Source organism: Nyctibius grandis, chromosome 9 (assembly GCF_013368605.1).
Source record: "Nyctibius grandis isolate bNycGra1 chromosome 9, bNycGra1.pri, whole genome shotgun sequence".
Taxonomy (NCBI): domain Eukaryota; kingdom Metazoa; phylum Chordata; class Aves; order Nyctibiiformes; family Nyctibiidae; genus Nyctibius; species Nyctibius grandis.
The window spans coordinates 38,287,368-38,312,829 of NC_090666.1; the positions used below are offsets into that span (position 1 = coordinate 38,287,368).

The 25,462-nt window shown below is 35.3% G+C and overlaps 1 protein-coding gene across 1 annotated transcript in view; it reads right to left on the reverse strand.

The window, feature by feature from the left end:
- LRP1B (LDL receptor related protein 1B) overlaps nt 1-25,462 on the reverse strand; it is a 570,912-nt gene that overhangs the window by 191,580 nt on the left and 353,870 nt on the right. Inside the window, exons 28-32 of the mRNA XM_068407216.1 lie at nt 19,497-19,628; nt 18,070-18,297; nt 15,113-15,287; nt 14,707-14,801; nt 8,574-8,723 (exon numbers count right to left, since the gene is read on the reverse strand). Coding sequence (XP_068263317.1) covers nt 8,574-8,723; nt 14,707-14,801; nt 15,113-15,287; nt 18,070-18,297; nt 19,497-19,628 — 780 coding nt within the window. The remainder of the gene's footprint in view (nt 1-8,573; nt 8,724-14,706; nt 14,802-15,112; nt 15,288-18,069; nt 18,298-19,496; nt 19,629-25,462) is intronic.

Sequence of the window (25,462 nt, forward strand, 5' to 3'; positions counted from 1 at the left end):
CAAATTACAATCAATAACTAAAATCATGAAAAAAATGCAAAGCGGGCTCTACCTCCCACTGCATCAGAATACAATTTTAAACAGCTTTGACATCGAAATCAAACTTCAGTGAACTAATGGCCAAACACTGACACAGAAACCATAGCCAATCTTCTGATTTCAAGTCCTTAACACATTAGTCCTCACTGTCCCTAGAGTACATACAGTTGTATGATGAGATGCCCTCAGTGTTCCAGGCTGATGAGTTCCACAGCCCATAACATATTTCATAGTGTCTGTTTCTCATTTTCCTTGAATGCCAGACACCCTACCCGAGGTCCTTACTCCCCTTCACAAGACTTAAACAGTACAATGACCTCCTTCTAGCTCATTGTGGGTTATCAGATTCTCTTGACTTAGTCAAGTCATTCACCTTAGGGACTGGCTAAGACTCTGTAGCTCACCACTTCAGAACAGAAGTTACGGATTTTTATGTTATGGATTTAAAATTATACTTCTGAGGATCCACAACCTATATTTTTCCTATATTCCTGCACTATAAAGAAATTTAAGCTTTTGTTAGTAAAATTTAATCAAATAAAACTTAGTGCTGGTACTAGCCTTATAGGCTAGTAAAGTATAGTCTCTATAGACTTTACTTTATATACTTTATATAGTTTCTTTACTAGTCTCAGTAAAGAAACAAGGTTTCCCTGGCCCATCTGTTACATTCTCTGAGTTAACAGAATGGTATAAAAATAAGTGCAAGCAACTTCCCTCTGCTCTCAGCCCTTTAGAAAAGTAACTGTGCAAAACAAACTGAACTAGCTAACGTTTTCATACCATATTACCTCAGACCTAGCTTTGACCAACAGTCTCATGGACAACACAATGTAGTTTCTGTGAGAATGTTAAATTTAACCATGAATGGTAAAACAACAGAAAAAGGAAAAGAAACTATAGCAGCAATTTGAATTGAACTTTATCTTCAGTTTGTCACATGTATTTTAAAACTGGCACAACGTAAATGGCAGTATACAGACAGTACTGCTTAGGTTACTAACAAACTACTGCTTTGCAGTGAGTTAATACATTCATGACTACATTTAAAGTATTAATTACTGTGAAATACAATCTTGCAGCGATGTTCTACATGAAGAAAAAAGTACAAACACTTCCTTTTTTTCTCCCAATAGTTATGTATTTTTTAAACATCTTACATGAAATAATTAAATGGGGTAAGTCTGTATAATTACAAGTTTAACACCATCAGCATTTTAATTTCAGACAGAAAAAGTTATTATTGTAGATGAACCAAAAGTAAAACCCTAGATTGAAAAAATTTTTAAACTTCAGGAATGCTGCCTCTCCCACAAATTTCTAGTTCATTTTCTTTTCAGGTAGATGAACTGTTGCCTATGCTGCAGTTTTAATATTTAAATAACTAATTTATAGAGCCATACAGTCGAGTGTTTCATGATGAAAGCTGCACATTTGAAAAATAATTTCCATTGCAGTAACTGTAAAAAGTTACTGCACAAAAGAAAAAAAACTCTGAAAGTATCAAGGGAAAAAAGCACTTACTGAGTAGTCTTCACAGGTATATGATGAGACACCAACTACAGAATTAAAATATTCTGAATATGAAGACATGGAGACATAAATGAAACTCTCCACTGAAACCTCTACAATTTAAAGGAAATTATCATCCTACGCATCCAAAGGTGCTGCCATACAACGTCATGCTCAGCATATAAAGCTGGGGGAAGAAGGACAAAGGGAGGGACGTTCGGAGTGATGGTGTTTGTCTTCCCAAGTAACCGTTACATGTGATAGAGCCCGGCTTTCCTGGAGATGGCTGAACACCTGCCTGCCCATGGGAAGTGGTGAATGAATTCCTTGGTTTGCTTTGCTTGGACACATTGCTTTTGCTTTACCTATTAAAACTGTCTATCTCAACCCATGAGTTTTCTCACTTTTACCCTTCCAATTCTCTCCCCCATCCCACTGGGAAGAGTGAGTGGGTGGCTGTGTGGGGCTTAGTTGCTGGCTGGGGTTAAACCACGACACTGAGCTATTAAATGAGACTATTGCTGCTTTCATATACAGTTAACAGCACCTAGGAAATTTCCATCAACAGTGTCAGACATGTCAGATCATAAAGTTCTTCTTTCCCTCCCTTCACAACACAAGGTACAGAGATAAACTCATTACTAGTCCTTGAAGTACCTGACTGTGAACACAGAGGATGAGTAAGTATCCTATGCCACTTATACCATTAAAAAGGACAAATCACAAGTGAATACTCAAAATAGGCTTCATAATGATTCTTTTATCTTCTTCTTCCATCCTTGTTAACATGACATCTGGATAAACTTTTAATTAAAAATATAACTTAAAAAAATCTTACTGAACTAGTATTTATTCTTGTTTTACATGGAGGCTTTATATAGTGCACTGCAAGTTTTAGAAGGAGATATGGATACAGTATGGGGAGATAAATGAGAAAGACAATCTGAAAATTTAAGTAAGGTGAAGCTCATGCAAATCTTGACATTTCAGGTATCTTAACAAAAAAAACAAAACAAAAACAAACCACAAACCCAAAAGAAAAGCAACTACCACAACCCAAACCAACCGCAAACATAAAAAAAACCCAAAACCAACCCCCAAAACCCACCCACAAATTCTGAAGTACAGACATCTTGAGGTCAAACCTCTTATGACTACCTGCCAAAAAACATGAACTGGTCACAGCTGGCCAGTTATGCCCTAAGACCTAAAGAATAAAGGCTTCAATTGTTCAGAAACTGCTGGGTAGCCAATATACACCACAACCCAGTCTCATACCAAAAAACCCCCAACATGTTACACAGCTATTTTTTACCATAATTCTAAGCAGAATTTTTGACTATTTCTCACTGTATTATTAATATATTCTCTCAGTAGATAATTCATCTGTGATTTCTAGTATTAGGATGAATTAATCTATTTCTATATTCAGTAAAAAATATACTAGTTGATTTTATAAAACCACTTGACTTTAGCATAAACACAAATTGCTTTCACAAACTAGGGAAGAAATAACACCAGTTGAAACCTTAAAATATCAAACTGAATTTAAACGATTTATTTGCTTGATTATGCTAATGCGAGTGTTTTTCTATCACTAATTACAATCTTGTTGCTGAAACTGGGTTATAATATACATTAAAATTGTTGTATTTATCCATTTTTGTTGGGTAATTAGCATTAAGTGCAGCAACATGTTGGGAAACAGCAATTTCAAATGCCAAAAATTGCTATACTAGCATTGTGGACAGTCCTTTGGAGATTTCAAGCAGTACTCTGAATGCAAATTTTGATGGGCCATTAGTTTTCATTAATGGTGGTTTGAGTATTTATGGAAGACAACTATGTACTGTACTTAGAACTGGGCAAATTGCCTAGATATATTTCATATATTAATGCTAATGTAATGAATGGTGTTACAGCAATTAGAAGACTGATGACTTGGAAAATTAAGGTGTATGTATTTGAAGTTTCCTGATCTAAGCAGCCCCTTTCCACTTCGCAATTACATTCAGCAAAGTCACAGCTCCCACCATTTGAGTTACTAGAAATGCATTCCGGTGTTATTTTTGAAACTTTATTTAGGATAAAACAAAAATCAAATAACCAATATATCATTTAACCACATGATGAAAGTAAATGGCAGCATGAATATATTTTGGTAATAGGAACCCACATTTTCTGTCTAAAATGAAATACTGTAATCCTTACTGTCCATTTTGATTGTTTGATAATACACCTTGATGGCTGTATTATATACACTTTGTGTTCAAAAGACATCGTTCTAATGTCTGCACTCCCATTGAAAAGCTATTATATATGTCTGATTTTGTTACATTGCTGATTGAATTTTTTTACATGAATTTCAACAGAAATACCACTTATAGAGAATCATTCACTACATGAAGTTACTCTATTTTATATTAGTAAACAACAACTAGAAAAAGGCTACTACTGAGCATCATAGAAACCTCTGAGGTTTCTAGCACAAGTATTTAAAAAAAAAATCACTAATGCGCAACAAATTATATCCTCATTATACAATCTACATCTTATTCTATTTTGTAGTGAAATGAGCTGACTTCTGTGATTTTGTGCAAAGTGTATTTCTGTGAGGACCTGATACAAAATTGAATCAAATACCTCCACGAAAACTGCTGGCAGAAGCCTCCAATATCTTTTTCTTCTTAGCGATAAACTCACAGTAACTAATCAATGCTTTTCTAGCAATGCTCAGTTTATGATTCAGAGCCATATATCATTCAAGAAACAATACACCACTTTGGAAATACGTCAGATGTTGCTGCAAGGTCCTTTGTAATCCAAAAATCTTGTGGTATAATGACTCTGCTCACCAATCCAGAAATACCTTTAGTTCTCACCACAAAGGTAAATTTCCAACTAGTTTTAGTTACAGTCAAGGAACCATTTTCATTAAGTAACTTGGAAGGCAGGAAATAAGACTTCATGCAGAATACCAAATACATCTATATAATCTGATTACACTCAGACACTGGCTACCAGCAAAACTGCTAAAATCAGATACTGGAAGTGATATATTGAACTCAAACCTTAACGCAAGTATAGGAAGCATTTTCTTAATGTTGAAAAGAGTATTGCTGTACCATATAAGAAAATCAGAGATTCTCTCACATGGGTCATACTGAGTTTCCAAAACAGTGGCTATAATTGTTATGATCTTGTAAATGGTGTCAGTAGTAGGTGTTGAAAATTATGTGGGTGTCTGTTTAGCCCCCACCCAGGGCTAAACAATAACCAGCTGTTCTACCACCCTATCTCCCCTCCCCAACCGAGAAAGGGAATTGAGAAAAGGAGGGAGACTCATGGGTTGAAATTTAAACAGATTTAATAAAATAAGAAAACCAGTAACAATGCTAATAAAAGAGACACAAAATTATACTTAGCTCAGAGTGGTGGCAAGTCCCTCCAGGGACAGCAACTGTTGAAAAGAGAGGAGAGCAAAAATAGCCTCACCCCTCCCCAGCAGCTTTCCCATTTATAGTGACCCTGACGTTAATGCTATAGAACACACCTGTGGGCCAGCCTGGGGCAGCTGCCCTGGCTTTCACTGCTAATGGCCTTGATCACCATCCCCAGCTGGCCACAAACTGAAACAAAATGGAACAGAAAAGAGATTCTATAAATTTTATCCCTGCAAAACTAGGACAACTGACTATCACTCTAATAAACTAACATTCCCTACAAGAAAGCTACATCAAAAAGCGACCCAAAACTCACTGACTTACCTAGCATTATTTATTGAATCAATGAACAGAACCATGGAGTGTCTAACTGCTTCTCATTACTTTTCCCATTTTGAAATTAACAGAATCAAAGATCAAGATAACACAGAGACAATCAGAACAGCACAGAGATTATCAAAGCAAGAAAGAAGTCAGACTTGGGCCAAGCTGCTGTCAGTCATTAGTTTTTTATAGTTCTGAAAAATCCTCTGGAACGTAAACTATAAGATACAGTAAAACCCACAGGAAACCGTCAGAAGATCTGTCGGTTCTGTTTGCACAGGCTTTCTGTGCAAAAGCCTGTCCAGACAAAGAATGGAAGACACCAGCTCTTCGCACAGACTACTGGATTATCCTCAGGTGTCTCTGGGAGCTCATGCTTTCTGACAAGGAGATTCTCATTGCTGGGAGAGATGTTAGGAGATGCTTCACAAACAGCTAAAAAGAATTTCAGAAGCAAGAAGGACTGAGGTGCCAGAACAGATCACTGGTAGAGTAAATTCATAATTATTTTCTGACAATCCTTTCTCCCGCAGTGCACCTACTCTTGGGGGGGGGGGGGGGGGGGGGTGCGGCATGCATGGGAACCAGAGCTATCTCAGATCACATTACCCTGTCCCCCTCAATCCACCAAGGTTCCCTTCACTGCTTCCTTGTTTTAGGCTCTTCAGCCCAATAAAGGTGCTGATGATCAACAACTGACCAATGTACGACCTGGTGAGACTATGTACGAAAGGGGTCTCAAAATACCCAACTCTGTCTCCTCTTTCTGCCCCAGTGGAAACATAACCCAACAATACGACATGATCATATTCTTAAAATAAACAATCAATATAATTCCAAATTTCCAAATGTCCAAAGTACTGCTTTTATCTGGGGAGAAACTAAATGCAAAAGACAGCAGAAGCCTACAGGACTCTGTAGCTCTGTGTGGAACCTAAATGCCACCAAACAGTTAAGAGTTTGGGCACAGATATATCTGTTTTCTTTGCAGTCACTGATGAATTCAAATGGTAAAAAAAGTTAGCTTAGTATATACACAGAGAAGAAACATTCCAGCTCATGCTGTTTTTTATGCGTTTACCGTTTTTTTAGATAAAAGCAGTCAAGAAAATTTATGAAATGGACCAAAAATGATGCAATAAACATTGTACTGCGACCCACCCGCTAAAACTTCCTATTAAACTTGCAGGCAAACAAACCAATAGGGGTACTAAATTTTCCCACGCTATTCATGTTAAATCTTACATTGGAACAAATTATTCATTCTTTTTTAATATATTATTAGTTATGATCACTTATCAATTACAGATCTCTTATCTTGCTTCCTATCACATTGCATTTTCTGTTCTGAACAATTTACGTGCACGAAAGCCTGACTATAAGAAGCTGACATAAAGCCACCAGCACGTCAGGAAAATAGATGGCATTTATGTTGCTACAATATGTTCAGCAATATAAAAACATACAGGAGAAATGAATACAGAAACTTTTCCTGTTTTTCAATCAGCACATACAGTACTGTTTATAAAGCTGTATTTGTTTGCACCTTTCCCCAACAGATTTATATACAGAATCATACTGCAATGTCATATTGAAGTTTATCACAACTATGGCTCCAAAGCAAAGACAAAACCCAAAAGCAAAACAAAGAGGAAAATCGAAACACACTTAAGTTTTGTTTACCAATTTCGAGTAGGAAGAATTGTCATCATCCATAAAAAGAAAGCTTCCCAAACTAGGAATGTTAGAGAGAGAGAGATATATGCTTAAGAGCTACGCAGCAGAAATTTGTGCATCTCCACACCTGCAAAATTCAACTACTTTTGCACAAACAAGCATGAAACATTCTTCTTTAAATGGTAGCGATAAACTCTTTATTCCATATCCCACATGGATCATCACTTTTGTAGCTTCTATGAATTACGGATGAAGACTTGATATCACAGACACCTCAGTGACAGTATGAACAAATACGCTTTACAACATCTCATATTAAAGACTTCCAATAGCTCCCTGAAGCAAAGGTCATCTATTCATTCTATTTCTAGTCACAATCAAACCAATGAAAGACAATTTTTCTATAATAACATTCATGACTCCTTCTGACACAAAACTTGCTGTTGTTTATGAATGCATATATCAAAGCATTCCCTCTTCCCAACAGATTCTGACAGCGTTTAGAGTTCAATCCTGGCCAAATATGTTAATAATAAAACTATTTTATCAGTTACTACCTTAAAATATGACTTAATTTACACCATGTACATAGTCTTTGGAGTTCCTTTAGCATAACTTTCACAGGCACACCAACTATACGTACATTATATAATTAATCAATCAAATAAAATACTTTATAAAAAGACTCTGGCAGTTGATGAGTCAACTATCCCAACAAAAGTCTACTTATAAAGTGAACTTTTTTTGGAACACCCAAGATAAATATGAATAATTTTTAATTGAAGAGAGGTGAGCAATGCATTTGGAAGAAATGTGGAAAGTTCTAACGTTATCTCTAGAATAATACGAAACACTACTTCTGAGTCAGACTGGAATTTCTTAACATGCTGCATCCCAGCGCCACCAGAGGCCAAAGCTGAAGATGCATATGAGAAACTGTCAATTCAAAGCAATATTAGCACAATATTCAGAAATCTCCAACTTAAAGACTTCTTGAATCTTTCAAGAATTTTTCCTTGTGTTACTGTTCTTTTGATTATTTTTTTGATAATTTAGATGTTCTAAACATTTCTAATGTGCAAAGTATAACAAAAAGAACAACTTTTTTTTCCAGCCAATTTAAAACACAGAATATCAGTAGACATGTGAAAATCCAAATCATCAATTTATTCAAATCATAACCCAAAGAAGCCTTCACAAAGTGCAAGCCAACAAACTAGGGCTATTCTGAACTAAGTGAGCAGCAGGAGAAACAAGTCATAGATAATTCTCTGTACTAAAGAGCATAACACACCTCCTTCCAACATGCTTTACAAGCAACTATAGTAAATGTCATCAGTCTGTTACCTTCATCCTGTGTATATGTATATGCAAGACTACATTTAAAAACATGTAATACAGAATGGAAACTGTCCATTCAATAAAATATAAAAATGTTTTTCACAAGTAAAACAGTCTTACTAGTCAATGTACTGTATTATTTACATTAAAAAAACAATAGCTTCTCCAAGCTTTTGATATTTCATTATTAATGAGCTTCCAACCATTTAAAAACTAAGTTATTACCATTTGACTTACCCATAATGGTTAAAGCTGTGGCTTTTGTTAAATCTTCTTTCATTGACTCTATTATTTCAAGATTACCACCATCCAAGTTGCATCTATTTATGGTTCCATTTCCTGAACTGATCCAGTAAAGTTTGTTCTCGCTGTAATCTATCGATAAACCTGTAATTAATGTATACAACTTTAACCATGGCTTGAATAGATAATATACATATAAATATACATGTTTTCGTAATAAAGATGTATTTAAGAAATATATATATACACACATGACTTATCTATCCACTCAAACTTTAAAAAAAAAAAAAACAATCGAGAAAACCAAACTTGGCCATTTATATTGAAAAAATCATGCTTTTTAAAAGATTTCTGTCTTATTTCTCCCAACATGTACAGCAATCAATCAGTGAATGAACTGAGGTCCTAAACAAGGTCATTAACTTCTTGCATGTGCAAACCAGAACCCATCATTTATATTTTAAAATTATGAATACATAAAGACTTAGAAAACAAGCTACTTTTTGTGATTCAGAGCTATAAAAGTCTGTTCTCTCCCTACATACACAGCCCTCTGCTTCGAATGCTGAAACACCCAACCCTAATACTAGTTCTCAATAAATTTATAGTATTAATTTTAATTTTTCTTCACAGTGAACTGACCTCATGATCAGTTCTTTGGAGTTAGGAGCAAGAGAAATGTAGAAATAAAAATACTTGCAAAATAACCTACTAAACAAACAAAGTATATACATTTCTGGAAGTAAGAGCAAAGAACTATATGATAATGTATTTCAGACTTCTATAATCCTTTAAAAATGTTCAAGTAACTGTAGCAGATTTTCCACAGTGAAATACACTTGGCATGGTGACAATACATGCCACAATAATTTGCTTTGGTACCAGACTTTTCCCAGAGCTCATGTTAGGTATCCAGAAGCAACTTCCCCAAAAATACTGTATTTCACTCCATAGGTCAACCTCTGGGTATTGTACAGTACTCTTCTTCCACTGTGTAAACTGCTTCACTGTGGAAAGTCAGATCTATTTTCAAAATCCTGGCAGGAGAAAGCAGTGCCATGTGCTGCAATACTTACAGCTGGCATCATGCCACTACTTCTTTACACACATTTGACATAGTAGGCCAAAAGGTGTTCTGCTTTCTGAGCTTTCAAAACCAGCTTTCCAGTTCCTTTGCAGTTACAGATGTTTTTCCCCTCTCTGCAAGTGCATCACCCAGAAGAAAAGCAACTACCAAGCTCAAGAGAGGGTAAGGATACTGAGTAGTTGCTTCAGGAAAGATTGACCTTGCAGTGTCTCTCTGCACATACGTGTTTTCATGCTTGTACAAATACTGCTCAAAGCAAAAAGACAGAGCCGCAGACCTTGGAGATAAGCAGCACTTGCAGTACTTAGGCCTAGCACAGGATATTTTCCTGGGAGTACGAATGAAACTTGCTATGGGTTACAAAGGCAACATGCAAGTATAAAGGTTTCCTTACTCTGAGACAGCTAGCATTTGCTATTCCCTGTAACTCCTGACTGTTACCAGTCAGCTGCTCACTGATTTCACCTGCAGACCAGGCCTTGGTAGGCTGAGAGTTTTCCAAAATTAAAACACAAAGTCAGAGAAACAATTACACAGATGGTATCCTCCTCCCAAATACGACAGACAAAAATAATCTAGTATTACGAAAGGTATCTTCCAAATTTTATGTATTAGTTAAAACATAGGTGTATTTTTAAAAACAGTGAAATGAAAGATCAAAAATTTTCTCCAGAGAGGTACAGTGTCATTTCTTTTTTTCGCAGTAGTCTTAAAGCAACTTCTTCTAATCCTAGATTCCTCAAGTGCAGTTGGATGGGATCTGGGAAAGACTTGACATACCCTGGGAGTGTGCTGCTTGCTGCTACGTTGCATGTCAGAAACACATCCTGCGTTCAGAATTTCAGTAAATATAGACTAGTTGACACATGAAAATAAAAATAAAAACATGTCTTCTTGACAGCTTCTGCCACACACCCTCTGCTTAGGGCATTTTCAATGAGTTGGGTTCTTGAAAGATGGCCACTGGTACTGAAATGGGTTAGCATTTCAAGAGACTAAATCTTCTCTTCAGGTACCTCTATTACTTTTGTCTTTTGTGGAATTAAGTAGTAATGTTTTCTTTACCTTCTACAGTTTTTCAGGTTTTTTCCATGCCTTTTGGTATTCAGAACGTAATGTAGGTCAGTGTTATCACTTTGGGGAGGGAGTTTGTTTTTTGGTTTTTGTTTTTGTTTTGTTTTTTTTTTTTTTTCCCCTAAATCAACAACTCAAGTTTCAAAAATTTGTTAACCAGTGATTTAAATATAGATGGCAGATCACAGAATCATTTTGGTTGGAAGGGACCTCTTTAGATCACCCCAGATCCTCCACTGTGGCATAACAGACAAAGGAGAAAGAGCATAACTAAAAAAGATACATGAACCATTGCTCTACTCAGAAACTAGAACACATCCTAGAAAAGGACTGAAGTACACTAAAACATTCAGATGATCTATCACAACTTTCAAGTTATTTTTGCCCAACACATGCTTGAAAAATTATTTCTCCAACAAAAAACCTAAAAAGTAGACACTACTGCTGTTTCTAGGTTTTTTTTTAAAAACATTTTTTCAGCCAAAACTACTGGAGGGTTTCAAATACTCAATAAAAATGCGCATTGATAAAATGAATGTTCAGTTGTTTTGGTAAGATTATGATGGAATTCTATTTCAAGTATATTCCACATAGATACTAAAAGACTCTTTCCACCAAAGGCTATTCAAAATCCTAAAATAAAACATATTACAAGTAATCCTGTACTTGTATGCACTTTATTTTTACCTGTGGAAAAGTTCTCTAAAAAGCAGTGGAAGCTTAAGGAAACCATGTGTTCCAAGAACATTAAAGATGGGATTCATTCATACTACCTAAATTAATTAAATGTTGGACATTGCTATTACAGTTTAGATTAATTATACAAACAATATTTAGAATTTTTGGTCACATCTCCCACCTTAATGACTTTAGAAAGATTTTTTTAATTGCTTATGGCTGATTACATTTCAGGTGAAAAAACGGTGCTTAAAATTAGGAAATCCCTAGGTTTATTTCTCTACTAAGTGCACATACATACTTATGAAATAACTTTTTTTAAACAAACAAAATAAATTTAAGATGAAAATTTCAAAAGCCAGTCTCAAGAAGATTTTTGGTTCACATCTGCAACAATTGTTTGCGGACTATGCTATATATTCAAAAGAAAGAACAAATTAGCAAGAGTTATTCAAGTAGAGTCAGCCAAGAAAATGAGACAACAGCTAAAACAGCAAATATGGCTGTACTATAATCATGAGCAAAACGGAAACTCTAAGTTTGTTTAGAAGAAAGGATTGAACTCTATTGAAAAAAAACCCACAAAACCCACACTCAAACAACACCTCCCTGCCAACCTATAATTATGGAGTCCTTTGAATATAGCTGAGTCATCCAGTATGTTTTTAAAGGTTATTTATCCAAGCTATTTCAAAACTTACTAACAATACAATACTCTACAATTTAATAATAGTAATTTCCTTAAAAACAATTCAATGGATGCACGGTTTGTATTTTTAGAGTTTTATAACAAAGAACTGCTTAACTGAAAATAAGTTCAAGACACCAATGATCTGCCTCACAAAGTATAAAAGTCAAGTTAAGCAGAAACTCTGAATTCCTAAGAATATGGTTTAGTGGAACTCCAGTGACTAGTTCCTTTTTCAACCAATCTATATGTGTCAGTATTTCAGCCTTTTAGAAGTGCAGAGTGGGCTAGCAAGTCATATCTAGTATGTACTAGTTGAGATAAAAATAAGAGACAATCTGTCATCCTAAGATTATCAGTTTCCAAAATCTCAAAACTACATACTCTTGGTGTTAATACAAAATAACTGAAATCTTCTCCTTCTTTTGACAGAACTCAAATTAAGAAGGAAAAAAAAAATAAAAAAAAAATAAATAAAAAAATCTATCAGCATCCATCAGGTCACAGATCGGAAAACTTTCACTCATTCTTCAAATTCTGAAATTATGTCTCCAGAAAACTAAAAACTCCATCAACTATCAGGACATCCAACTCTAATAAGACATATATTTGTCTTTTTCAGTAATCTACTTGTGAACTCACTTATTAGATCACTCACCTCTTAGCACTGCAGGAATTAGAGTTTCACTTATGGAGACAGTTTCTCAGTTAAAAATGAAATATTAAATTAATGTTTTAAGACTGCTACTCTCTGGTTCTTCAGCAGTGTTTTCTTGTTCTTAGCATGGGAATGTCTTATGTTAATAGTAAAAATAATTTGAACCATTAAAACAGGCATTTTGCATATATTTGGAGTTTGATATTGGAAATTTAATACTTGTTTTATCTATAGTGTATCTGATCAGTTTTCCTCAGACATGTAACAGAATCTGTTTTCATGTCCATCCTAACTGACAATAAAACTGAGCCAAGACATCTACCAATTAAAAAGTTTTCAGCAACAGACAGGTGCAAACTTTTATTTTCCCTTTACATACGTACCTACATTCCTACACTCTTTACATACTACATATTCTACACTTTACATACTTTACAATTTAGCATGCTTTCAGACTGCCAAGAAGGAGGAAAAAACGATTAAATCTCTATGGTCTCCTTATTATGTGATAGGGCTCATTATTATGCAGTAAGAACCTTCAGTCTGGAATATAACCTATTTCAAGTAATTCTTATCAGGTGTTAAAAATTAATCCAATACTACAGAAAGAAAACAAATTGTCTCACTTCCATCTCTGTGGTGAAGTAAAAAACCTGTATCACAATCCTCCCTCCCACAAGGCTTACAGGAATGTTTAACTGCATGAATAGTCCATCTGATACCAGTGAGACAGTCATGTCCATGAAGAAAACCATCAGAAACTCCACATGGATTTGCACATGCAGCCTCTGACAGTACTGATACAGTTACGGGGGGGCAGGGAAGAGGAGTACTTACCACTCTACCATCTATTTGGTTCAATGGCTTTACTGCTACTCAGAAGAAACTCAGCAACAGAAACCATAAGGACTGCAATTTAGGACCTTGTGACTGACGATCACAGGATATTCAGTGCAAAATGTTGCACGCAGCCTTACTTCTTAACATTGTCGTAATGTTATTAAACGCTTTTATGCTTCAACTTAAAATTAGTGGGTTTATAACTCTTTTCAGATAAATAGATAACACTCTCTTCAAGTGGATAGATAGAAAATCAAATCAACAGTAAGAGTTACCAAATAATTTCTATAAAATTATTTGAATTTAGGGTATAAAAGGCATGTCATGCTGCTCTAATGTAAAATTTATTGAAATATTTAACTATTTAAGTAATTATTGCTTCTGCTTGCTTAATGCATTCAGTTATGAAAAAACATAAATGCTTTATAATGTAATAACTTTATTGATTGGCCATTAATAAGGCAACAACTGACGTAACCACTTTAACTCCCTAAAAAATGAAATTACAAAAAGAGATCGATCTGATTCAAAAATAAATATATAGTACATACAGAGAGCTTTTTTCAGAAAAGCTCTGAATTTATCAACTATATTAATTCTCAATTACTAAAACTGAGGTTAAGTCATTATATGAAATGCATGCTTCAACTGTTGCTCTTTTCTCTATGTGAAAAGAGTCAAATGATCTTTTGATCATGCAGCTGGGATTCTGGTGAGGAAGGTCTACATTTCCAAAGTATCCCTTCACATATATCCATACCTTATTAAAACCCTGCTCTCTACATTTTTTTTTTACCCATGATCTAAAGTTTGAGAGATACAGATGGGTTCTCCTTCACCTTCAGTCTACACAACTACTGTAGTCCTAGAAGTTAATATACTATACTTAATCCACTACAGTGAATTTCAATTAGAATAGGCCAAAAATATCTTAAATTGTGAAACACAAAAGTATATCAGTGCTTTTTTATGCCTGTTCTTATCACCATCATATAGCATATGAAAAACATCATGGTATACTTAAAATAGTGTTTCAAGATAACGTCCATAATAAAGCACTACAAAATAAAGACGAAATAGAAAAAAAAAAAAAGGTATTTACCAACAGGATCTTTTTGATTCTGAAAGAGTATTTTGCTGTTGCTGCCATCCATATTTGCCATGTTAATTGTGTTACCATCCGTCCAGTAGAGCTTACTAAAGAAGAAAATGAACATATTTATAATCTTGCTCTGTGTACACGGTATTTTTAATGCATCAGCAGTGAAAATACTTGTAATTTTAGAAGCAGGCAAAATATACAACTAATGATTACATGATTTAATCAACAGTAAGCTTTGGTAGGGAACCAGTACTCAGTTAAGAAATTCTCAGCAAAATCTTTCAAGCGCATGCATTTACTTTAAGTTTGAAAGAAAACAGAATAAGCAAACTCAAAATCTGAACTAAGAAAAAATTTTCCGATGAGCTTTACCTTAGTTTATTTATTAAAAGTACAAATATCTTACCCTTTTACTGGGTGAACTGAAAGACACTGGGGTTTATCGATTCCATGGATGATTGAGGTTTTCAAGGAACCGTCTAAACGTGCCACATTAATTTGCGTTTCATCAAATTCTGAGCTAATCCAATATAAATTACGTGATATCCAATCCACTGCAAGACCTCTGATACTCTGAATATCTGTAAAAAGTGAAAGCAGTTATTTTTTTGGTTTTCTTTCTGGATTATTCTCAGTCTTGAAGAAAAAAAAAAAAACAAACCAATTTCTTCTACAGCTTGTTAACAATATTGTGCACTATTCTATTCAGAGGTATTTATAAAGTAGTTGCCAAGAATCAATGATTATTTTTCTTCTCAGGTTTGATACACTTACAATAAGAACATGGAAATTGCACTGAAGATTTGATAAATCCTCCATAAATACATCTTTACAAATTAGCATAAAACCTTTTGTCCAAAAATAATAATCAGACAGATGCTGAATTTTGCAGAGTATTTTTCTACTTAAGAAAGCATTTATTACTCAGTGCACTATTAAAAAAGTGTCGTTTGTCATGTTTTTTTTTTTTCCAGAGATGATAATGTAGAATGAGTTAGCCTCCATTAGGAAGTTCAACAATCTTATTTAATAAAGATTACTCATGACATAAAAAGAAGATTCATATTTCTTTAGTCATGAGTTGTACTTTACTTATGGAACATCAAGTGGCTTTCTAAAACAAAACTATGCTGAAGTTTAAAAGCCTACTTCCTTCTTTAGCACCAGGAAGGCTCAGTAAAGAATACCAGAACTAAAACCCCTGGTCTATAGCATAGTTCTATAGCACATAAGTAGGTAAGTAGCTACATCACTGAAGAAGTTTTTTGGTTTTATTTCCGAAGAGTTTGAAGACTGCAACTTATTCCCCTCCTTTCCTGGAAATTGTTAAAACATCTGTCAGCTGATGGGAAGCAGTGAATGAATTCTTTATTTTGCTTTGCTTGTGTATGCAGCTTTTGCTTTTCCTAGTAAACTGTCTTTATCTCAACCCATGAGTTCTCATTTTCACCTTTCGATTCTCTTCCCCATCCTACTGTGGGGAGTGAGGCAGCTGTGTGAGGCTTAGCTGCCTTCTGCAGTTAACCCACACCACCAGTATTACCTGAGGTTGCAAAACATGAGTAAGATATGATTAATTTGGTAGCTTCACAAGTGTCTTTGCATGTGATAGTCTTCCTTAGCAAAATATTGATTAAAAAATGTTCATATATGTTAATATCTGCCTTAAATGCTGCCCAAGATCTAGATAGCAACATACCACTCTGCCTTGGCAGAGCAATGGTTCATACTGGCCAGCACCTTTGTAGACGAGGAAACAGGCCAAGGGTGATTTAATGATTTCATTATAGCTCATAGTTTGTACAATATCTCTTTGTCAACTTAATGTGGTCACTTCCACTGACAGAATTATTGCCACTGACAAACTAACGTGGATGTGGCTGTGGACTGGCTTGCATATACATAAGGTCAAATGGTGATTGTGCATTAGGAAGTTTGCCAACTTTAGAGAATGCAAGAAAGGACACTGAATACATAGCCTTGACACATTTTAAACTGATCCCCTGCCTTTTCATTTTTTTTTGGTTGGAGGAACTAGAAAACAAGCATTTCATACTCTTAAAAAGATTAAAGTATGACTTTGGCATCTTTGTGACATTGGTATAAGACTTCACCCAACGAGAATCCCACTAGTGTGTGCTTACAAAGCTTCTTATGTTCTTATAAGAAGTATAAAAATACAACTGTAAGTAAATGAGATCATTTACACTTAATAAGTAGTCTTTATAATGTTTTGATGTGCCAGAACATTGTAATTTTGCAAATTTTATGTACAATAAGTTACAACTGGCACAAAAAAAACCAAAAAACTCCACCACAGAACGTACCACAACAAAAAAAAAACTCCGAAGGAATGCTGATAACAGAAACACTCACATATAGTATGTTTCTTTAAGTTTTACTAAGTTTCTTGACAAGTTTTGTAATTTTTCACTACATATTTCATATAGTGCACAATGTTTTTATTCTACTACCATTTAATAAAACAACAACTCTTTCTCTTTTGGGCACCTCAATTCATGATGTATAGCAGAGCTCTAAAAGGCACTCTAAAACCATGTTCTTGTTACTGGTACTGAAAAACGTCTCCAAGTGTTAATAAAGTTGCCTCTGAGATACCAGGGGAAAAATAAAGATACCCAGATAAAATAAACAAATTCATCAATCTACATAGGCAAGTGGGGATATTGCCCTATTTGTCCAATGATTTCCCAAAATATGCTAATACAGAACAAATTTCTTCTAAAGCAATACCAGGGGCAGAGCTTTAATTAATTTTCTATCAAACTAAATAATCAGCTAAAGAAGTATTTTCATTTTTTTTTTCCTTTGTTCTCAAAATAAATAGAGGTCTGATCTTACAGAAGTGAGTTATTTCTTTTCTCCTCTTCCCTTTCAAACACACATTTAACAGTTGAGGAACCAGAGTTTGCAAAATTTGCCTCCAGATAGTCCCTGTCAGATAGTTTTCCTATTTTCAAGCACGTAGCCAAAGGACATAGGAAATCCACATGAAATTCTTCAATACAAAGCTCTGTCGGGACGCTGTTATTTTTCTGCTTTTCTTCTTTATTCTTTCTACCTTTCCCAGAAGACATTATTTCCATTGTTTGCTACACGTTTCAATCTTATATAAAAGCAATGTTACAATTACATCTCAATTTATTTAAATAAAAATGAATTTTGAATCAATAAAATGAGCTAGAAGCCTAAACAAAATTGTGCTTTCTTATTGCTTAGATCAATTATCCAATACCAACGAAAGGTATACCTAACAAGTACTTGCACACTCATACTTTAGCATACTTATAACACACATTTACCTACAATGAATTATTTTTACCTTCATGTTATGCTATTTACCTCTTGAAATAATGGTTTCTAAGCCAGTCCCATTAATGAAGGCACGTTTGATGGTCTGTGTTTTCACATCTGTCCAGTATAATCGTTCCTCAATAGCATCAAAATCTATGACCGTCACATCATCAATGTCAGGAACAGTGAAGGCTGTGATGAAGTTGAAGTATGGGTTTTCTATGTCCACCCCTCTTATTTCTGAACGTCTTGCATAAAGAAGAAATTTCTTCCTTTCTGTTAGAAAAAAGGAAAACATCACTCCTCATCCTCTTCACAACACTGGTAACAGGAGTCAACATATCATTTGAGATCACTTTACAAATGTGTAAACAAAGTTTATACGAGATGATTGAACATTTCCAGAAAACCTGCAGTCTAGTGAAACTTAAAGTATGTTACAGAGCACAAAAATCACAGGAAAAAATATATTAATTCTGGACACTGGACAAGAAGTTACTACACCACTAAATCAATACGGTCTTGTGCAAGTCTAAGGAAAAAAGTTAAATGATACTTAAACAAAATTTACCCCACTTATCCCAGTCAAAAAAGACTACTGTTTCATTTGCACATCATATCAGATATTAACATTTGGTATCTCAGGGGAACAGAGTACCATGGAAGTTTTGCAAACAACAAAACTCAGAAGGAACTCCACAATGTATATGTAAGCAGTGAAAGGCAAACAGGTGGAAGAAAAAGAACGCATTGCTTGTTCTAATTTAGACACCCACTAATGAAAAAGTGTGATACATTAAAAAAATAGACCTCTGCTTTGCCTTTAATGTCAAAAGTCTAAATTATCGGAGCAAACATCTGTGAATAACAGTAAAGGCAACTTTTTTCCCCGCAATATCCTTGATACGATAAAGTATTTTTTTTTGTATTTCCTAAACATTATTAATCAACACTCAAAAGAGGAATGTAGTACAAGGTTTTACAGACAATAGACACAATGGTTTGACATTTTGAGGACTTTTATAGCTTAAAAGTGTTTATTGTAATTTTTTATAAAACTCCTCTGCAAGGCTGAATGTCTAATATTTGCTCTTCATTTTATTTCCTTAATCCTTGAAAATGAAACTAAGACAACTTTAGAAGAACAGGTAGAGATTTAAGCTCTTAAGTACCTTTTTGTTATTCCACTTACCTGACTCATCATTTTCTGATGACACACTTTACAGTATAAATCTTCCTGTTGTGCAGAGATAAGTTTTACTAACATATCATAAGCAACAGAAAAAATGGCTGTGGTAATAAATTTGAAATCTCCACACACCTCATATGTAAGTTATCAATTCCCCAAAAGCAGATGTCCCTTTAAAATATATCATTAAAATGCACTGTAGAGATTGTTTTTAAGATTATGTATTTTAAGTTGTACAGTTCAAAATTCTAAAATCAGTCCAATTGGCTTTGGGAGGAAAACTTACCGTAACATGTTTTCTTGTCTAAAGACAGTTTCATCAGATGTGGACAGGCACATGCAGCACTTCTGTTGTGATTGATCAGACACATGTGAGAACATGGACCTCTGCCCTCATTAGCAGCACACGGATTGGAAGCTAAAATTGAGTAATGAAATACACAAAATATAAAAACACCTTTTGGAACTAAGGTTTGTCAAACTAGCATAAGCCACACTGGTGAGTAAGTGGTGAAAATTCTGTTTGAAGACAAAACCAGCCTCATTGATTCATTGAGTTTGTACTCTAATCACTTTTTCTAGGTTAATATTAAAACTCTTGTCCCAGCATATATATATATATATTTTTTTTTTTTTAGTACAGACAAAATTTATCACTGTAACTTCATGAAGCCACTGGATAAAATTTTCTAAGCGAGATATGAATTTTGCAATCTATTTATAAACTTTTGAATGTTAAGAAAAGTACACTCTTAATCAGGACACATGGCACAAAAAAATGTTAACACAACAAGGACATGAACAACAAATTTCATTTTGTGAAGAGTCAAAGCTTAGATTATGTGATGAATTTTGGTAAATTCAGTGTTCCCTCTTGATTTGATCTACCTACTAGAATATTAGTTGGAAATCTCACATGCAAAAATAATTTGAAAAACATGCCAAAGTATTTCTACTTTTATGAAAGAAAAACCTCTCTTAAGTGTAGCTTTTTTCAAGTAGCTTCCTACAGTTCAGTGATTGAACAAGATGTGCTGAAATTGCTTTAAAGAGCAGAAAGCAAGCTGACCAGTGAAAACTACTTAGTCTTACAAAACCTGGAAACTATTCTTATTATTTTCATTCATTATTATATACACACAGTTCCAGAGCACTCATAAAGAGACATTCCAAGTATAAATAGAAAGTAACATTGATTTTTCCATTTACTAAAAAAACCTTAGAAAATTAACAGTGATGAAAAGGGAAGTGGGAATGACTGACTCATAAAGGCAAACTTATAATTAACAAAATCAATTCATTTAGAATATATCCCTCCAACACTGTGCTAGCCTGCAATATAAGTAATTAGATAACTAGAGAAATCTGATGTTTTAATTCCTTTGCAAAATAAATTTAGCTCAAACTCAAGCACTAAAATTTGAAGACAAACTCAAGGTTTGCTTCAGTGAACCATTTGTCTTTTTCAATAACGTGTGCTTCCTTAAATTTATCCATCAACTCCTGAATCTAACTGCTTACTTGTCTGACCAGTACTACAGGACGAATGAAACTTTCAAAACCTTGGATACACAGGTTAACAAAATTCTATCCAGCATCTTCTATCATTCTTTCAAAAAATCACAGGCTTTCACAGCTTTCTGTAAAGCCATCCCATTTGCCCCTTTCAAACACTGGCAGCACTGGGGGCCACTCGGCACTCACCCAGGCTTTCCAGTTTCTCCTGCTGTTCCAAGGTTTATTAAAAAGCAGCATCCCATATCCTCTCTGTCAGCTCTTCCAAACCTCTGACAAAAAGTCAGCTGGGCCAATAAGCTTAAAGATATTTATTCTTGGTTAATGACTTGATATCTTTTTTTGACTGCTAATGGACTGTAAATACCTTATGTGATGACTGTATTTGATTCTGCCTTTCCCCAAAATTACAATAGAGAAATGTTTATTTAACATAATAACTTTTCTCGTATCTGTAGTAACAATGTGAAAAAATCTGTGGTGATCTCTTTTAATAAGTTCATGACTTTGTGTGGAAGATACAAATGTGAAGCTGAGGAAAAGAGTCTGAAGTTAAGAAGGTTCCAGGAGCCCTTCAGGATAAGAATCAGTTATTAATGGACTATTAATATAAGTAAGTCATCTATCTCTATGAACTACACATCAAAAATGAAACATAATTTAGGGTTTTGACAATATTGAGAAGGAGATCATAGAACCATTTAGGTTGTAAGGGATCTCAGGGGATTATCCAGCTATTCAACCTCATGCATTTTTTGTCATTCTTAACATTGCTGCTGCGAGATTTAGAATTTAGTCGTATGTTTTGTAAAACAGCATTTCCTTTGTTTGCCAATAGAAAGTAGTAATTTCAGTGGAACCTCAATCTCTTTATATGCACATGACTGTCTGTGGCAAGGATCTACTGAGGGCCTAAGGATAATAATCCACATCTTGTCTTTCTCTGCAAGTAGTTCATTATGCTCTTCTCTTCCGAAGTTGATAGCTATTTGAGTATGGAATTCAAATAGAACAAGATGCTGGTTAATGATCACGTTACAGAAACAGTAGTGGTTAAAGTGTGCTACAAGCATCAACAAAGAGGAGACAGTACAATTTGTGTACTATCTGTCTACATCACAATTCCTGTCATATATCATGGAATACAAAATTGGTGTAAAAGTAAGTGTTAGAAAGCAGACAAAATTGGTAGAAAGAGAAGTGTTATAAAGCAGACGTATTTGTTTCCACATGCATGTGCAATTGGACGAGTAAACTACCATAATCTAGAAATTACTTATACCAGCACATATGTATATATTCCTTTCACATTCATACTGCTTTCATTGAAGAACAGCTAAGCCCATTCTTTGCTTTCTATTAAAAAATAATTCTCCTGAAGGCAAATGGCTATACTATCGTTTTGACTCTCAAAAATTTGGCTCTTTCATTTCCTTGTGCTAGTTCTAACACTTCTTTCTGTTTCTATTGTGAATAACCACATAACCATCTCCTTATTCACCTTCCCCATGTCATTTGTGATTTCACAGACTGCCATCATACAGAAACCTGTCTATAAACTGTACTTCAAGAAGCATCAGCTTACCTGTCCTTATATAAAAACCTTTCCCATACTCTTGATCAGCCTGTCAAGCTTTCTCAGCATCTTTTATATGATCTGTATAAAGCATTCAAGATATGGGAGTGCTGTGGATTTATACAGCATCACAGTTCGCTATGGGTCGTTCTTTATTCCTTTCCTAATCATTTCCACCAATCCATTTTCCTTTTGATCACGGCAACCCACAGAACTGGCATCTTCACCAACGGACCCGCCTTTTGCATTATTTAATTGATTTCCACTGCTGATTGCTTGTCAATCTATTTCTCCTACAGTACTGTGCACAGATATACATAGGTCACTCTTTGTCATCTATTTCTTCTTGACTGCTCTCTAAAACATTATTTAAAGAAAATGTTTATTTTATTGACCAGTAACTCTTAAAAAACCCCTCAGACATTCTATCACCTGTTGACAAACGAACAGGTACTCTGACAGTCTCTGAATATGCATTCACTGGGGACCAACTTATCCTCCATATTAACTTCTTATTCAACCCGTCCCCTCTTGGCATCAGTTTTTAGCTATGCAAAATTTTAATCTTATCCTTAAATGGTGAATGACGTGATCACAGAATCACAGAATGGTTAGGGTTGGAAGGGACCTCTGGAGATCATCTAGTCCAATCCCCTGCCAAAGCAGGTTCCCCTAGAGCACGTTGCATAGGGTTGCATCCAGGCAGGTTTTGAATATCTCCAGAGAAGGAGATATTCGCTCTGATGTGATGAAGTTCTGCCTACACCTTCAAACATATGCACAGATACATCAAAAGGATACCACATTTAAATTGCTGACAAGCTATTCCCAACTCATATTTAAAACCAGTTATAGATCTAACCCTCTGCTCACTGTCAATACTTTCTGTAATATTGCTTTTCATAGGGCCAAAGATCCTTCTGCTGTACTCCATCAAGTTAAAATCTTTATACTACCTGATTACATCTAATTATTTTAGCATTCATCCTCAGAATTTGCAAGTTAAGACTGATCAGAGAATGCATTAGTCTAAAATACACATTTATTGCCTATATTCACTATTTCTACTTCAGTTTTTAATCATTCACTTGAAATATTAGTCAGTATACCATCTAACAAAAATTTACATATTCACCATTGTCCTGGTTTGGCCTAAACCAGGCCAATTTTCCTTTCAGTGATTTTTGCTTTCAGCTAAGTCTCCTCTAAGTAACTGCACTTTCTGAAACTAACTGCATGTTTGCAGACAGTGTCTGCCTCCAAGACTGATAACGCTCGAAGTTTGTAGTTATCGCTGAGGCACCGGTAGGGATGTTGTGCAGTAAGGCTCTTGCTGTACTTAGTCTTAGAGAAACCAAGGTCACTGCTGAATTCCTCACTGCTTACAAGTGAAGAGCCGAAGGGGGGTTGCAGCTGCAGTGGGGAGCAGACAGGGCAGGTGACCCAAAATTGACCAACGAAGGTATTCCATCCCACACACGTCATTCTCGGTATAAAGGGGGGGGATCACGAGGGTCGCGCCCTTTCTGCTATGGCCGGTGTCCAAGGAGGACTCCGTCTGTTTTCCTGCTGCCCCCGATCCCGATCCGTGCATCCCTGAATACAGCTCTCGACCGTCGCTGGGCCCAGCCTGGGCCTTCCCGGAGCCTGCCCTGCAGTGCCGGTGGTGACGTGGCTGACTTCAGGGGAGCTCAATCTTGGTTTTGTATATATATTTGTATATATTTGATTATTTCTATTATTATTATTATACTCTTTTTCATTATTATAGTTTATTAAAACTGTTTTAACTTTCCAACCCGGAAGTCTCTCTCCCTTTTCCCTTTCCCTTTCCCTTTGGGGGGAGGGGGGGGGATAACAGAGGGCATCTGCCACAGGTTTAATAACCGGGCGTTATCAGTCTTGGAGGCAGACACTGTCTGCAAACATGCAGTTAGTTTCAGAAAGTGCAGTTACTTAGAGGAGACTTAGCTGAAAGCAAAAATCACTGAAAGGAAAATCGGCCTGGTTTAGGCCAAACCAGGACAACCATGAAACAACAAGAATATTATTAGCACAAAGTTAGCACAATTCTTCATGATACTCTATTGTACATGGTATGATAGCTTTATGGTAATTCTGAAACCCTTGTTAATGAATCTCTCTGTTCCCCCTCTCCCCCCAGTGTACAGTTTGAGATGAAAGGCTACTGGAAAAGAAACAGAGAAAAATGTAAGTAATGATACAAGTCCAAAATTAAGAAGGGATTACCTGGAATGACTGGCCTTAAAAAAGCATACCGACATACTAGGCAGACGAGAAACACAGATGTAAAAGAATAACAAGTGTTGTGATGCTAAGGTATTACCACATGGAAAGGCCAAAGTCAATAGCGCTTTTAGGAGCGGGTGTTACGATTTATAGAAAACTTTCAAAAAATCAGAAATCTACTGTTAAAGTCACAAAAAAAGCAGTAACAAAGGATTAAATTAAATCCAACTGTGAAAAGCTACACAAAAGTTACATGACAGAATGACTGAGAAAAAAAGCATCTGATAAAATTCAATACATGTATAGTAATAGACAAGAAAAAAAAAAACAATCTCGTTATATACATGAGGATGAGCATTGAAATAGTATCCATACCTAAATGATTCTTTTTCTGAAGCGATCATATTTATACATATGAAATGGCTGTCCAATACCCCTCTTATTAGAAGAGCTAGGACACACCAAATAGAATTATCACGTATTAAGGTCAAAAAAAGCAAGACGAGGTCCTTTCTCACACAGTGCACAGTTACACAGCAGAGCCGTCTGCCCAAAAAGTTGCAGACATTGAGAGTTTCAAAAGCCGACTAAAAAAGGTCATGCAAGAAGAATCAGTCAAATGCTTTAAAGCCTCTGAAGCACAAAGATAGTACTTTAGGTTCAAAAATCACTGAGTTACAGGTTACCGGAAGCTGACAGCATGGAGCATGGCTGTTATCTTCCCTCAGGTCCATACTGTCCTGTAGGCACTGATCAAGCCATTGTCAAAGACAGGATGCTGAGTTAAGACAAAGGTAGGAAAGGCTGCTTTTATAATTCCTAAAACAAAAATGGAACTTTCACAAGGCACAAGGGAAGCCAATTTGAAGTTCAGAAAGGCTGTATATATTTTGCATGATACACGTACCAAT